Source organism: Ascaphus truei, unplaced genomic scaffold, assembly GCF_040206685.1.
Source record: "Ascaphus truei isolate aAscTru1 unplaced genomic scaffold, aAscTru1.hap1 HAP1_SCAFFOLD_1485, whole genome shotgun sequence".
NCBI classification, from domain to species: domain Eukaryota; kingdom Metazoa; phylum Chordata; class Amphibia; order Anura; family Ascaphidae; genus Ascaphus; species Ascaphus truei.
In genome coordinates, this window is record NW_027454372.1 from 47,426 (window position 1) to 64,194 (window position 16,769).

General features: G+C 56.0%; 1 protein-coding gene across 3 annotated transcripts in view; it reads right to left on the reverse strand.

The window, feature by feature from the left end:
- Positions 1 to 16,769, reverse strand: part of LOC142476198 (rab11 family-interacting protein 3-like) — a 49,232-nt gene that overhangs the window by 22,047 nt on the left and 10,416 nt on the right. For 2 of the 3 annotated variants that reach the window (XM_075581690.1, XM_075581692.1), the window contains exons 3-10: positions 10,920 to 11,096; positions 7,021 to 7,161; positions 5,601 to 5,636; positions 5,129 to 5,219; positions 4,462 to 4,565; positions 3,814 to 3,954; positions 2,920 to 3,001; positions 1,336 to 1,473 (exon numbers count right to left, since the gene is read on the reverse strand). In XM_075581690.1, coding sequence (XP_075437805.1) covers positions 1,336 to 1,473; positions 2,920 to 3,001; positions 3,814 to 3,954; positions 4,462 to 4,565; positions 5,129 to 5,219; positions 5,601 to 5,636; positions 7,021 to 7,161; positions 10,920 to 11,096 — 910 coding nt within the window. The remainder of the gene's footprint in view (positions 1 to 1,335; positions 1,474 to 2,919; positions 3,002 to 3,813; positions 3,955 to 4,461; positions 4,566 to 5,128; positions 5,220 to 5,600; positions 5,637 to 7,020; positions 7,162 to 10,919; positions 11,097 to 16,769) is intronic. The other variant, XM_075581691.1, reaches the window with a different exon arrangement.

A 16,769-nucleotide genomic window follows, 5' to 3' on the forward strand; every position in this document is an offset into this window, starting at 1 on the left:
GCGGGGTCAGAGCGACAGTCAGGGGCGGGGTCAGAGCGACAGGCAGGGGCGGGGTCAGAGCGACAGGCAGGGGCGGGGTCAGAGCGACAGGCAGGGGCGGGGTCAGAGCGACAGGCAGGGGCGGGGTCAGAGAGACAGGCAGGGGGGGGTCAGAGAGACAGGCAGGGGCGGGGTCAGAGTGACAGGCAGGGGCGGGGTCAGAGCGACAGGCAGGGGCGGGGTCAGAGCGACAGGCAGGGGCGGGGTCAGAGCAACGAGAAGGGAGGGGCGGGGTCAGAGCGACAGGCAGGGGCGGGGTCAGAGCGACAGGCAGGGGCGGGGTCAGAGCGACAGGCAGGGAGGGGCAGAGCGACAGGAAGGGGCGGGGTCAGAGCGACAGGCCGGGGCGGGGTCAGAGCGACAGGCAGGGGCGGGGTCAGAGCGACAGGCAGGGGCGGGGTCAGAGCGACAGGCAGGGGCGGGGTCAGAGCGACAGGCAGGGGCGGGGTCAGAGTGACAGGCAGGGGCGGGGTCAGAGTGACAGGCAGGGGCGGGGTCAGAGCAACAGACAGGGAGGGGCAGGGGCAGAGCGACAGGCATGGGTGGGGTCAGAGCAACGGGAAGGGAGGGGCAGGGTCAGAGCGACAGGCAGGGGCGGGGTCAGAGCGACAGGCAGGGGCGGGGTCAGAGCGACAGGCAGGGGCGGGGTCAGAGTGACAGGCAGGGGCGGGGTCAGAGTGACAGGCAGGGGCAGGGTCAGAGCAACAGACAGGGAGGGGCAGGGGCAGAGCGACAGGCATGGGTGGGGTCAGAGCAACGGGAAGGGAGGGGCAGGGTCAGAGCTGCAGGCAGGGGCGGGGTCAGAGCGACAGGCAGGGGCGGGTTCAGGGAGACAGGCAGGGGCAGGGTCAGAGAGACAGGCAGGGGCAGGGTCAGAGAGACAGGCAGGGGCGGGTTAAGAGAGATGGGCGGGGTCTGTGAGACAGGAAGGGGCGGGGTCAGTGAGACAGGAAGGGGCAGGGTCAGAGAGTCAGGAAGGGGTAGGGTCAGATCGGAAGGGGCAGGGGCAGAGAGCGGGTAGGGTCTGACAGGAAGGGGTGGGGTCAGACAGGAAGGGGTGGGTTCAGTGAGACAGGAAGGTAGAGACAGGCAGGCGCGGGGTCAGAGAGACAGGCAGGGGCTGGGTCAGAGAGACAGGAAGGGGCAGGGTCAGAGAGCCAGGAAGGGGCAGGGTCAGAGAGCCAGGAAGGGGTAGGGTCAGAGAGCCAGGAAGGCGTAGGGTCAGAGAACCAGGAAGGGGTAGGGTTAGACAGGAAGTGGCGGGGTAAGAGACAGGAAGGGGCGGGTCAGGCTCACCTCCTGGGAGTGCTCCTTCTCCATTCGTTGCTTGTGTTTCTCCTGGTTCAGACGCCCTCCCAGCTTCTGGTTCAGGTCATGATTTTCACTCAGCTGATGCTGCAAATCCTCTACCTGATTCTGCAGCTTTTCCTTCTCCTGCCACAGCCAACCAAGACAGAGCCGTGAGTGCGCAAAGTGATGCTCGTGACGCCCGCCCATCTATCCATCCTATCCGCCCATCTATCCATCCACTGACCTATCCGCCCATCTATATCCATCCACTGACCTATCCGCCCATCTACCATCCACTGACCTATCCGCCCATCTATCCATCCACTGACCTATCCGCCCATCTATCCATCCTATCCGCCCATCTATCCATCCACTGACCTATCCGCCCATCTATATCCATCCACTGACCTATCCTCCCATCTATCCATCCACTGACCTATCCGCCCATCTATCCATCCTATCCGCCCATCTATCCATCCTATCCGCCCATCTATCCATCCACTGACCTATCCGCCCATCTATCCATCCTATCCGCCCATCTATCTATCCACTGATCTATCCACCGATCCAACCCGCCCATCTATCCATCCACTGACCTATCCGCCCATCTATCCATCCACTGACCTATCCACCGATCCAACCCGCCCATCTATCCATCCACTGACCTATCCGCCCATCTATCCATCCACCGATCCAATCCGCCTTTCTATCATCTACCAATCCTATCTGCCCATCCACTGATCTATCCACCAATCCTATCCACCCATCTATCCATCCACCTATCCATCCACTGAACTATCCGCCCATCTATGCATCCACTTGATCTATCCACCGATCCTATCAGCCCATCTATCCATCCACTGACCTATCCACCGATCTAACCGCTCTATCATCCACCAATCCTATTCGCCTATCCACCAATCCTATCCGCCCATCTAGCCATCCACCAATCCTATCTGAATATCCATCCACTGATCTATCCACCAATCCTATCCGCCCATCTAGCCCTCCACCAATCCTATCTGCCCATCCATCCACTGATCTATCCACCAATCCTATCTGCCCATCTATCCATCCACCGACCTATACACAAATCCTATCCACCCATCTATCCATCCACTGGCCTATCAATCATCCTATCCGCCTATCTATCCACTGGTCTATCCGCATATCCATCCTATCCACCATCCACCCACCCACCCATTTGCACATCCATTTGTTCCCCCACCCACCCGCACATCCACTCGCCCATCTATCCGCCCACCCATCCATTGTATCCATCCTATCTGTGCGTGTTACACCACAGGGCTATGTGAAGGAGGATAAAAGAAATTGAGAGACAGGAATACAGATACACAGAGAGAAGCGAAAATGATTAAGGCAGAAAGACACGGGGTGACCGGAAGGAGACAGATGAGAGAAAGGCAGATAGTCTCATGTTACAAACGCCTTTTCATGGCAATATCACCCCAAACAGGCTAATTTAACACTATGATTCGTGACACCTTAAATTACACTGGGATTAACCCCGTCGCTGCCAAAGGGGCTAGCATGGCATGTTATATATGTCACTGCATGATTTTAGCTCACCGCCTCCAGTCTCTGGGTTAATGCCTTCATGTTCGGCAGCTGCGCCCGCAGTTCTGTGTTCTCTTTCACCAGTTCTTCCACCCTGAGATACAGGGAGGGCGGAGGGTGTAAGGAGAGTGACGGGATCGGCCACAGAGGTGGCTGCACGTAGATAATGTGAAAGTGGCCTGACTCAGCTATGCAGCCCCCCTAAAAGTGCCCCGGCCCCAATGACCAGCCTTAAAAGACGTGCAAGGCCCATGTGACCAGGCCTACAGGTACCCAGCCCAAGTGACCAGCCCTCTCGGTGCACGTGCCAACCATTTAGAGGCGCCAGTCCCAACTTTCCAGCCCTAGAGGTGCCGCTCCCAACCGTCCAGCCCTAGAGGTGCCACTCCCAACCTTCCAGCCCTAGAGGTGCCGCTCCCAACCTTCCAGCCCTAGAGGTGCCACTCCCAACCTCCCAGCCCTAGAGGTGCCACTCCCAACCCCCCAGCCCTAGAGGTGCCACTCCCAACCTACCAGCCCTAGAGGTGCCAGTCCCACCCGTCCAGCCCTAGAGCTGCCAGTCACACCCGTCCAGCCCCAGAGGTGCCAGTCCCACCCGTCCAGCCCTAGAGGTGCCACTCTCAACCTTCCAGCCCTAGAGGTGCCACTCCCAGCCCTAGAGTTGCCACTCCCAACCTCCCAGCCCTAGAGGTGCCACTCCCAACCTTCCAGCCCTAGAGGTGCCAGTCCCACCCGTCCAGCCCTAGAGGTGCCAGTCCCACCCGTCCAGCCCCAGAGGTGCCAGTCCCACCCGTCCAGCCCTAGAGGTGCCACTCCCAACTGTCCTTTCCAAGAGGTGTCAGCCCCAACCATCCAGCCCTAGAGGTGCCAGTACCAAGCACCCATCCAGCCTACGGGTGGGGTTACCTCGCCTGCAGACTGCTCAGGCGGTACCCGCTGTCCCGGTCCATCTTGCGCAGTTCGTCTCGATGTTTCCGTGTCTCCTCGCTCTGTACCTCGTCCGACTGCAGCTCCTGATCTTTCAGCTGCTCTTCCAGCGCGTGCACCCTGCCGACGGGGTATACGCGTCAACAGTCAGTGGTCACCCAACACGCAAAGCCACTTCGGTCTTAGCCCCTTCAGCGTCAGGGCGGGGCCTGCCCATCATTATGCATAATCCCTCGCTGGGTGCCCGCTCCCAACCTGAACGGTTATATACCCTTCCTCCCAGAGGTCTAGTCCTAAAGTCCTAGAGGTACGGGGCCTTGGTGTACCTGGACCGTGCAGTCATGGAAGAGCGTGACCTTGTAACTAATGTGTCCTAAAGGTCACCGGGGCAAAATGTCCAGCCCTAGAGGATCCAGGAAGATCTGGCCAGCCCTAGAGTGCCAAAGCAATGCTGACCAGCCCTAGAGGAGCCGGGCCAAGCTGTCCAGCTTTAAAGATGCCAGGCTAAGCTGCCCAGCCACAGAGGATCCCAGTATAAACTGACCAACCGAGAGTGCCAAAGCCAAGCTTCCCCAGCCGTGGAAGATCCAGGTCAAGCTGTCCAGCCTTAGAGGTCTACGCTCTCACCTATGCAAGAGCTGCAGGTTTTCCTGTCTGAGACGGTTCTGTTGCTCCCCGGTGGTGGAGGCGTCTCTTTCCAGCTCAGTCACCCGCTGCTCCAGGTACAGCACCTGCCAGGTAAGCGTGGAGGTGTTAGAGAGAGAGGGCGGGGGTGCTGATCACAGAGCAAAGAAGAGGGTGTTGTTGTTGGTGCAGGAAGCCCGTGTGTTAGAAGGTCTTCTGCTCGGCTCCTGACTTTTGCTGCCTGTCCTCTGCCTCTCTCTCTGCAGACTGAAGCCCCAGGGGCTGAACTAGCAGCATGTACTGTGACATCACCCTGCACATGACATCACACTGCACATAGCATCACCCACCCCAGCTTACTCCTGGTGACCTTGTCCCAAAAGGGTGATATGGGTGGGGGGCTTGCTGGTAAAGTCTTGTTGAGGTGGGTGGACCCCAGTGTCCGCCTCTCCTGGTGACATTGGGCAAGTCACGTTATCACCCTGTGCCCCAGACGCCAACATAAGATTGTAAACTCTTAGGGATAGGGCCTACAAAGGGAAAAGTGAATGCTGCGTACATGGTCAGACAAGAGAAATGCGTTGGGGTCAGCAACTGCTCCTCTGCCTGCTCCATACAGCCAGCTCCCACCATACTCCCAATAACCTCTCCCAAAATAGCTTCAGGGTACCTTATCAGTGAGGTCTGTGTCGTCACAAGCCATATCTGGGGGGTGCGGCTCCACGGACTCTTCCCCCAGCAAGCTGCTGTGGTGCAACCTCCTGCAGACCGGCAGAGACGGTTAGAGCATCTGCAGAGCATTCCGCCATTAACCCCTTCCAAACAAGAAGCTTGCAGAGCATCGCTCTATGAATCCTTTGCCCTTCTAGCGATCTGCAGAGCCGCGTTCTATCAATCCCTTGCCCTTCTTATGATGTGCAGAGCATCGCTCTATCAATCTCTTTCACCTATCTGCAGAACATCCCTCTATTAGTCCTTTGCCCTTCCAGCAATCTGCAGACCATCCCTCTATTAATTATGTGCCCGTCTAACAATGGGCAGAGCATCGCTCTTAATCCCTTGCCCGACTAATGTTCCGCAGAGCATCGCTCTTACTTCCTTGCCCTTCTAACGATGTGCAGAGCATCGCTCTGTGGACTCACCGCGCCTCCTTTCTGGTGGAAGTCCTCTTGTCAGGGCTGCAGGGGACAGAAAGACAAAATGTGAATGAAAGAGCGAGGGAGGGGTAAGGAGAGAGAGAGTAAGGGAGAGGGGGGGAGAGAGAAGGGGGAGGAGGGAGAGAGAATAAGGAAGAGGGGGGAGAGAGAATAAGGGAGAGGTGGGGGTAAGGAGAGAGAATAAGGGAGAGGGGGAAAGAGGGGAGGGGGAGAGAGAATAAGGAAGAGGGGGAGAGAGAATAAGGAAGAGGGGGAGAGAGAATAAGGAAAAGGGGGAGAGAGAATGGGGAGGGGGGGAGAGAGAAGGGGAGGGGGAGAGAGAAGCGGGAGGAGGGAGAGAGAATAAGAAAGAGGGGGGAGAGAGAATAAGGAAGAGGGGGGAGAGAATAAGGGAGAGGTGGGGGTATGGAGAGAGAAAAAGGGAGGGGGAGAGGGGAGCGAGAAGGGGGAGGGGAGAGAGAGAGAAGGGGAGAGAGAGAGGGGAGGGGGAAGAAAGAGGAGGGGGGAGGGAGGAGGGGGGTGAGAGAGAGAGATCACAACCCTTTAACCCTTTTTCTACCAGAAGGGCCAGCGGTGCCTTGGCAATGAAGAGGTGACCCACTCCCAGCATGCACTCCCAGGTCACCCAATGTGCAAAGCAGACACTGCTGGAGCGTCCTGTCTTATGAAGAGGAGACACTCAGACAGAAGATATAGGGCTCAGGACCGCAGCGAGACGCGGGAGGTGTCTGTATCTGCTGTACATTAGAGACTTAATACACAGCACAGATATACCAGGCAGGCAGCGGCAGTGCAAGTCTCCCCCTAACCCCCATATCTCTCCGCCAAACCTGCACGGACCCTTATAACGGACCCCCACCCCAGGGGAACGTAGGGTTACTACGGCCCGAGTTGTAACAGTACGTGCAGGAAATGGCTGTGACACACGGGGATGTATGGAGCATGAAATGGGACCCCACATGCAACCTGGGACAGAGAGAGGCGCAGCCCAGACCCCTTTTCTGTATCTGAGGAGCTAGACCGTGGAACGTCAGACTTCCGTTATGTGGAGATCAGGGCCCAGAATGCATTGCAAATGCGAGACGCGTCGACACCGGGACTACGGGGCCCAGAATGCATTGCAAATGCGAGACGCGTCGAGATCGGAACTACGGGGCCCAGAAAGCATTGCAAATTCGAGACGTGTAGAGATTAGCAAGTACTACAGGTCCCAGAATGCATTGCACATACAGAATTTAAAGAGAGCGATCCGGGCTATAATGACCAGAATGCATTGCAAGTCCACCTGAGAGAGAACATGGTGTCAGTGTGCTCATGTATAAGCGGGTGACACGGGGAACGCCTCTCCCTGCCCCCCAGCGGGTGAAGGACATGCAGTGTGGCACAGGGCCACGCCAAGTGGTACCTATCCATCTCCAAGTATTGGAGGCGGGTGGACAGGTCCTCCAGCCGGTTGACGTGTTTATGGCACTGGCTGCAGTATACCCCGCCCGGGGTTGGGTGCGGAGGGGGCGCCAGGAGGTGGCGCTTCGACGAGGGGGCACCACTGGGGAAATGCAAACATCGCCCGTCAGGAGAGCCACAGACCATTGCTCCGGCCAACACTTCCCTCAACCCGAGAGGCTCTGCAGTGCATTACTCTGCGAGCCCCTCTCTCTTGGCATCCCATTGGCCCGTCGTCCCCCCCCGCCCCAAACACCCGCAGAGCATCCATCCATCAAATTCAACCTGTGCTAAATTTAGACAACAGATACATATCCTATATCCGTACTTACAGTATATTGATCCAGAGGAAGGCAAACACACACCCCAGTGACATATCATCCAATGAAATCTCATAAGGGGAAAAATTAATTCCTTCTTCCATTGACTTCAAATATTGGCAATCGGATTAATCCCTGGATCAACATCCTTCCCATGTTTACTTATTTGGTGTATCCCTGTATACCTTTCCTTTCTAAAAAGATGTCCAACCATTTTTTGAACATATCTATTGTATCTGTCATCACAGTCTCCATAGGTAATGAATCCCACATTGTAACTACCCTCACTATAAAGAACCCTTTCATTTGTTACTTGTGAAATCTCCTTTCCTCCAACCTAAAGGGATGACCCCGTGTCCTTTGTACTGCCCGTGGGGTGAATAGTTCTTTTGAAAGCTACTTGTATTGTAACAGAATATATTTGTATATAGTTATCATATCCCCTCTTAGGCGCCTCTTTTCTAATGTAAATAAATCTAATTTAGCTAGCCCCTCCTCATAAATCAGATTGTCCATCCCCTTTATTAATTTGGTGGGTCGTCTCTGCACTCTCTCTAGTTCCATTTCTTTTCTAAGGAGTGGTGCCCAAAACTGTACTCCATATTTAAGGTGAGGTTTTACTAATGCTTTATAAAGTGGCATAATTATGTTTACTTCCCTTCCATCCATTGCCCGTTTGATGCAAGATAAGATTTTGTTTGCCTTTGCAGCTACTGCTTGACATTGGGCACTATTGCTAAGTCTGCTGTCTACAAGCACTCCTAAATCCTTATCTATTTATTCTTGCTTCCCAAATGCATAACCTTACATTTATCTGTATTAAACCTCATCTGCCATTTACCTGCCCACGTTTCCAGTCTCTCCAAGTCCTTCTGGAGAGAAATTACATCCTGCTCTGATTCTATTACCTTACACAATTTAGTGTCATCAGCAAAGATGAAGACTTTGCTCTCGATGCCAACCTCAAGGTCATTAATAAACAAGTTAAAAAGCAGGGGTCCCATTACTGATCCCTGAGGTACTCCACTCATGACCTTAGCCCAACCTGAAAAAGTTCCATTTATGACAACCCTCTGTTGTCTGTCCTTCATCCAGTTTTCAGTCCAGGTGCAAATATTTTTACTGAGTCCAATTTTCTTTATTTTGTACACCAACCTCTTGTGTGAAACCGTATCAAAAGCCTTTGCAAAATCTAAGTAGACCACATCAACTGCATTACCCTGGTCTAAATTCCTACTTACCTCCTCAAAGAAACAAATAAGGTTAGTGTGGCATGATCTATCCTTAATAAATCCATGCTCACTATTATTATTAATAATTTTGTTTTCCACTAGGTATTCCTGAATATTATCCCGTACTAAACTTTGAAGTAGCTTCCCCACTATTGAGGTCAGGCTTACAGGTCTGTAATTCCCCACTTGTGATCTTGCTCCCTTTTTAAATATAGGCAGCACATTTGTTTTACGCCAATCTTGTGGTACTGAGCCTGTGGAAATGGAGTCCTTGAATATTCAATATGTTTGGCTATTACTGAGCTTGGCTCCTTGAGAACTCTTGGATATATGCCATCGGGGCCAGGTGCCTTATTTACTTTAATTTTACAAGCCGCCTATGAACTTCTTCCTCAGTTAACCAATTCTTCATTAATATGGAGGTTGTGGCTTCCTCCTGCGGCACTACTATTGAAATAGATTCTTCCCGGGTAAATACAGAGGCAAAGAACTTGTTTAATACCTCTGCTTTTCCTTATCTCCAATAATCTGCCTACCGATCTCACACTGAAAGGGTCCTATATTTTCTTTTCTCATTTTTTTTGTTATTACGGTACTTAAAGAACATTTTAGGGTTGACCTTACTTTCTATTGCAATCCTTTTTTCATTATCCATTTTTGCTAATCTGATTGCCCTTTTGCAAGTTTTGTTACATTCCTTATACTTCTGATACGATGTCTCCGTCCCTTCTGACTTAAAGAATCTAAACGCCTTCCTCTTCTTGTCCATTTCCTCCCCTACCTGTTTATTTAGCCACATTGGTTTTGACTTATTTCTTTTATACTTATTACCCGGGGGTATACACGGATAAGTGTGCTTTTCTAACAATGTTTTAAAGACTGCCCATTAATCTTCTACATTTGTGCCCACATCCAGTGGGATGTACAGAACATGACTGGGCTCCCGCGCAGGGCCGCCAACAGAAATCATGGGGCCCAGGACAAATGAAAGGAGCAGGACCCCCCCCCCCCCCCCATCCATAGCGCATGTACCACGAAAAAAACATTTTTTAGTGCGCAACTTTTACTTAACTGTTTTCTTCTTATTGTAATACGTAAAAAAACATTACAATGTCATCTGTTTATTAGAATATTTTTCAATTGGCAGGTGGCGGGGCTGGTTTCGGAGGGGAGATAGAAGGCAAGTGGGTGGATGACTGACTGCCTGGGTGGGTGACTGACTGCCTGGGTGGGTGACTGCCTGGGTGGGTGACTGCCTGGGCGGGTGGGTGACTGACTGCCTGGGCGGGTGGGTTGGTGGACTGACTCCCTGGGTGGGTGACTGGCTGCCTGGGTGGGTGACTGACTGCCTGGGTGGGTGACTGGCTGCCTGGGTGGGTGACTGACTCCCTGGGTGGGTGACTGGCTGCCTGGGTGGGTGACTGACTGCCTGGGTGGGTGGACTGCCTCGGGGGACTGACTGCCTGGGTGGGTGAGTGACTGCCTGGGTGGGTGAGTGACTGCCTGGGTGACTGACTGACTGGGTGGTTGGGTGGGTGACTGACTGTCTGGGTGAGTGACTGACTGCCTGGGTGGGTGGGTTGGTGGACTGACTGCCTGGGTGGGTGACTGACTGACTGCGTGGGTGGGTGACGGACTGTCTGGGTGGGTGACTGACTGCCTGGGTGGGTGACTGACTGCCTGGGTGGGTGACTGATTGACTGCCTGGGTGGGTGACTGACTGCCTGGGTGGGTGACTGACTGCCTGGGTGGGTGACTGACTGCCTGGGTGGGTGACTGCCTGGGTGGGTGACTGACTGCCTGGGTGGGTGACTGACTGCCTGGGTGGTTGACTGACTGCCTGGGTGGGTGACTGACTGCCTGGGTGGGTGACTGCCAGGGGCAGGAGGCTGGCGCAGGGGGGAACAATGTTGGCGTGCTCTCGCCAGGGTGCGTCCCCCTCCAGCCCACATTCCCCTTGGGTGCCCATGCAGGCGGGGAGACAGGACCAGGGGGGAGCGAGGAAGGGGTCCGGTGATTGGGAGGGGGGCAGCCTGCTGGACGCGCGCCACTCATCCCTTCCCTGGGTCCTGCAGGCCGGACACCCTGCTTCCCTGCGCATGCGCACCGAGATCCCCTACTTTGCGCATGCGCACGGGGATAGCCGGCATTTTTTTTTTATGACACGGGCACGGCCGCGCAGGGGCCCGGGCCCCCTGACTCACCGGGCCCGGGACGCAAACCCCGGCAGACCCACCCTGTTGGCGGCCCTGCCCGCGTGAACTTCAGAGCATCACTCCTTCCCTCCTGCGCAGCCCATAGAGCATCACCTGGGGGACAGGCGTTCGGAGGAGCCGATTGGCTGGGTGATGCTGTGCTCCTCATCGCTGTGGCTGCTGGTGAAGAGGCCTGGCTCAGCCCCCTCCCCAAAGTCTTCAAACTGCTCCTCCTGACCTGTTACTGTGACAGCTGAGATGTCACAGAGAGACAACTCTAAACCCTCCGGCCTGCGAGAGAGTGAGAAAGGGAGAGAGTGTGAGGGAGAAAGAGAGTGTGAGGGAGAAAGAGAGAGTGAGGGAGAAAGAGAGAGTGAGGGAGAAAGAGAGAGTGAGGGAGAAAGAGAGAGTGAGGGAGAAAGAGAGAGTGAGGGAGAAAGAGAGTGAGAGACAGGGAGAGATTGAGAGAGAGCGAGGGAGAAAGGGAGAGAGCGAATGAGTAAGAGAGGGAGAAAGGGTGAGATAGAAGGAGAGAAAGGGAGGGTAAAGGAAGGGGAGAGGGAGAGAGACAAAGAAGAAAGAAGTGGAAGGATATGGAAAGAGTCGGATTGAAGGAGAGAAAAAGAGAACAAGAAAATGAAAGAGTGAATGTGAGCGCAGAGACACAGACACACCGCTGGGTTAGAACCCGGTAGCACCGTCTCACAGACACACCGCTGGGTTAGAACCCGGTAGCACCGTCTCACAGACACACCGCTGGGTTAGAACCCGGTAGCACCGTCTCACAGACACACCGCTGGGTTAGAACCCGGTAGCACCGTCTCACAGACACACCGCTGGGTTAGAACCCGGTAGCACCGTCTCACAGACACACCGCTGGGTTAGAACCCGGTAGCACCGTCTCACAGACACACCGCTGGGTTAGAACCCGGTAGCACCGTCTCACAGACACACCGCTGGGTTAGAACCCGGTAGCACCGTCTCACAGACACACCGCTGGGTTAGAGCCCGGTAGCACCGTCTCACAGACACATCGCTGTGTTAGAACCCGGTAGCACCGTCTCACAGACACACCGCTGTGTTAGAACCCGGTAGCACCGTCTCACAGACACACCGCTGTGTTAGAACCCGGTAGCACCGTCTCACAGACACACCGCTGTGTTAGAACCAGTTAGCACCGTCTCACAGACACACCGCTCGGTTAGAACCCGGTAGCACCGTCTCACAGACACACCGCTGTGTTAGAACCCGGTAGCACCGTCTCACAGACACACCGCTCGGTTAGAACCCGGTAGCACCGTCTCACAGACACACCGCTGTGTTAGAACCCGGTAGCACCGTCTCACAGACACACCGCTCGGTTAGAACCCGGTAGCACCGTCTCACAGACACACTGCTGGGTTAGAACCCGGTAGCACCGTCTCACAGACACACCGCTGGGTTAGAACCCGGTAGCACCGTCTCACAGACACACCGCTGGGTTAGAACCCGGTAGCACCGTCTCAGACACACCGCTGGGTTAGAACCCGGTAGCACCGTCTCACAGACACACCGCTGGGTTAGAACCCGGTAGCACCGTTTCACAGACACACCGCTGGGTTAGAACCCGGTAGCACCGTCTCACAGACACACCGCTGGGTTAGAACCCGGTAGCACCGTTTCACAGACACACCGCTGGGTTAGAACCCGGTAGCACCGTCTCACAGACAAACCGCTGGGTTAGAACCCGGTAGCACCGTCTCACAGACACACAGCTGGGTTAGAACCCGGTAGCACCGTCTCACAGACAAACCGCTGGGTTAGAACCCGGTAGCACCGTCTCACAGACACACCGCTGGGTTAGAACCCGGTAGCACCGTCTCACAGACACACCGCTGGGTTAGAACCCGGTAGCACCGTCTCACAGACACACCGCTGGGTTAGAACCCGCTAGCACCGTCTCACAGACACACCGCTGGGTTAGAACCCGGTAGCACCGTCTCACAGACACACCGCTGGGTTAGAACCCGGTAGCACCGTCTCACAGACACACCGCTGGGTTAGAACCCGGTAGCACCGTCTCACAGACACACCGCTGGGTTAGAACCCGGTAGCACCGTCTCAGACACACCGCTGGGTTAGAACCCGGTAGCACCGTCTCACAGACACACCGCTGGGTTAGAACCCGGTAGCACCGTCTCACAGACACACCGCTGGGTTAGAACCCGGTAGCACCGTCTCACAGACACACCGCTGGGTTAGAACCCGGTAGCACCGTCTCACAGACACACCGCTGGGTTAGAACCCGGTAGCACCGTCTCACAGACACACCCCTGGGTTAGAACCCGCTAGCATCGTCTCACAGACACACCGCTGGGTTAGAACCCGGTAGCACCGTCTCACAGACACACCGCTGGGTTAGAACCCGGTAGCACCGTCTCACAGACACACCGCTGGGTTAGAACCCGGTAGCACCGTCTCACAGACACACCGCTGGGTTAGAACCCGGTAGCACCGTCTCACAGACACACCGCTGGGTTAGAACCCGGTAGCACCGTCTCACAGATACACCGCTGGGTTAGAACCCGGTAGCACCGTCTCACAGACACACCGCTGGGTTAGAACCCGGTAGCACCGTCTCACAGACACACCGCTGGGTTAGAACACGGTAGCACCGTCTCACAGACACACCGCTGGGTTAGAACCCGGTAGCACCGTCTCACAGACACACCGCTGGGTTAGAACCCGGTAGCACCGTCTCACAGACACACCGCTGGGTTAGAACCCGGTAGCACCGTCTCACAGACACATCGCTCGGTTAGAACCCGGTAGCACCGTCTCACAGACACACCGCTGGGTTAGAACCCGGTAGCACCGTCTCACAGACACACCGCTGGGTTAGAACCAGTTAGCACCGTCTTACAGACACACCGCTCGGTTAGAACCCGGTAGCACCTTCTCACAGACACACCGCTGTGTTAGAACCCGGTAGCACCGTCTCACAGACACACCGCTCGGTTAGAACCAGGTAGCACCGTCTCACAGACACACCGCTGTGTTAGAACCCGGTAGCACCGTCTCACAGACACACCGCTGGGTTAGAACCAGTTAGCACCGTCTCAAAAACACACCGCTCGGTTAGAACCCGGTAGCACCGTCTCACAGACACACCGCTGTGTTAGAACCCGGTAGCACCGTCTCACAGACACACCGCTGGGTTAGAACCCGGTAGCACCGTCTCACAGACACACCGCTGGGTTAGAACCCGGTAGCACCGTCTCACAGACACACCGCTGGGTTAGAACCCGGTAGCACCGTCTCACAGACACACCGCTGGGTTAGAACCCGGTAGCACCGTCTCACAGACACACCGCTGGGTTAGAACCCGGTAGCACCGTCTCACAGACACACTGCTGGGTTAGAACCCGGTAGCACCGTTAGAACCCGGTAGCACCGTCTCACAGACACACCCCTGGGTTAGAACCCGGTAGCACCGTCTCAGACACACCGCTGGGTTAGAACCCGGTAGCACCGTTTCACAGACACACCGCTGGGTTAGAACCCGGTAGCACCGTCTCACAGACACACCGCTGGGTTAGAACCCGGTAGCACCGTTTCACAGACACACCGCTGGGTTAGAACCCGGTAGCACCGTCTCACAGACACACCGCTGGGTTAGAACCCGGTAGCACCGTTTCACAGACACACCGCTGGGTTAGAACCCGGTAGCACCGTCTCACAGACACACCGCTGGGTTAGAACCCGGTAGCACCGTCTCACAGACACACCGCTGGGTTAGAACCCGCTAGCACCGTCTCACAGACACACCGCTGGGTTAGAACCCGGTAGCACTGTCTCACAGACACACCGCTGGGTTAGAACCCGGTAGCACCGTCTCACAGACACACCGCTGGGTTAGAACCCGGTAGCACCGTCTCACAGACACACCGCTGGGTTAGAACCCGGTAGCACCGTCTCACAGACACACCGCTGGGTTAGAACCCGGTAGCACCGTCTCACAGACACACCGCTGGGTTAGAACCCGGTAGCACCGTCTCACAGACACACCGCTGGGTTAGAACCCGGTAGCACCGTCTCACAGACACACCACTGGGTTAGAACCCGGTAGCACCGTCTCACAGACACACCCCTGGGTTAGAACCCGCTAGCACCGTCTCACAGACACACCACTGGGTTAGAACCCGGTAGCACCGTCTCACAAACACACCCCTGGGTTAGAACCCGGTAGCACCGTCTCACAGACACACCGCTGGGTTAGAACCCGGTAGCACCGTCTCACAGACACACCGCTGGGTTAGAACCCGGTAGCACCGTCTCACAGACACACCGCTGGGTTAGAACCCGGTAGCACCGTCTCACAGACACACCGCTGGGTTAGAACCCGGTAGCACCGTCTCACAGACACACCGCTGGGTTAGAACCCGGTAGCACCGTCTCACAGACACACCGCTGGGTTAGAACCCGGTAGCACCGTCTCACAGACACACCGCTGGGTTAGAACCCGGTAGCACCGTCTCACAGACACACCGCTGGGATAGAACCCGGTAGCACCGTCTCACAGACACACCGCTGGGTTAGAACCCGGTAGCACCGTCTCACAGACACACCGCTGGGTTAGAACCCGGTAGCACCGTCTCACAGACACATCGCTCGGTTAGAACCCGGTAGCACCGTCTCACAGACACATCGCTGGGTTAGAACCCGGTAGCACCGTCTCACAGACACACCGCTGGGTTAGAACCAGTTAGCACCGTCTCACAGACACAACGCTCGGTTAGAACCCGGTAGCACCGTCTCACAGACACACCGCTGTGTTAGAACCCGGTAGCACCGTCTCACAGACACACCGCTCGGTTAGAACCCGGTAGCACCGTCTCACAGACACACCGCTGTGTTAGAACCCGGTAGCACCGTCTCACAGACACACCGCTGGGTTAGAACCCGGTAGCACCGTCTCACAGACACACCGCTGGGTTAGAACCCGGTAGCACCGTCTCACAGACACACCGCTGGGTTAGAACCCGTAGCACCGTCTCACAGACACACCGCTGGGTTAGAACCCGGTAGCACCGTCTCACAGACACACCGCTGGGTTAGAACCCGGTAGCACCGTCTCACAGACACACCGCTGGGTTAGAACCCGGTAGCACCGTCTCACAGACACACCGCTGGGTTAGAACCCGCTAGCACCGTCTCACAGACACACCGCTGGGTTAGAACCCGCTAGCACCGTCTCACAGACACACCGCTGGGTTAGAACCCGGTAGCACCGTCTCACAGACACACCGCTGGGTTAGAACCCGGTAGCACCGTCTCACAGACACACCGCTGGGTTAGAACCCGGTAGCACCGTCTCACAGACACACCGCTGGGTTAGAACCCGGTAGCACCGTCTCACAGACACACCGCTGGGTTAGAACCCGGTAGCACCGTCTCACAGACACACCGCTGGGTTAGAACCCGGTAGCACCGTCTCACAGACACACCGCTGGGTTAGAACCCGGTAGCACCGTCTCACAGACACACCGCTGGGTTAGAACCCGGTAGCACCGTCTCACAGACACACCCCTGGGTTAGAACCCGCTAGCACCGTCTCACAGACACACCGCTGGGTTAGAACCCGGTAGCACCGTCTCACAGACACACCGCTGGGTTAGAACCCGGTAGCACCGTCTCACAGACACACCGCTGGGTTAGAACCCGGTAGCACCGTCTCACAGACACACCGCTGGGTTAGAACCCGGTAGCACCGTCTCACAGACACACCGCTGGGTTAGAACCCGGTAGCACCGTCTCACAGACACACCGCTGGGTTAGAACCCGGTAGCACCGTCTCACAGACACACCGCTGGGTTAGAACCCGGTAGCACCGTCTCACAGACACACCGCTGGGATAGAACCCGGTAGCACCGTCTCACAGACACACCGCTGGGTTAGAACCCGGTAGCACCGTCTCACAGACAC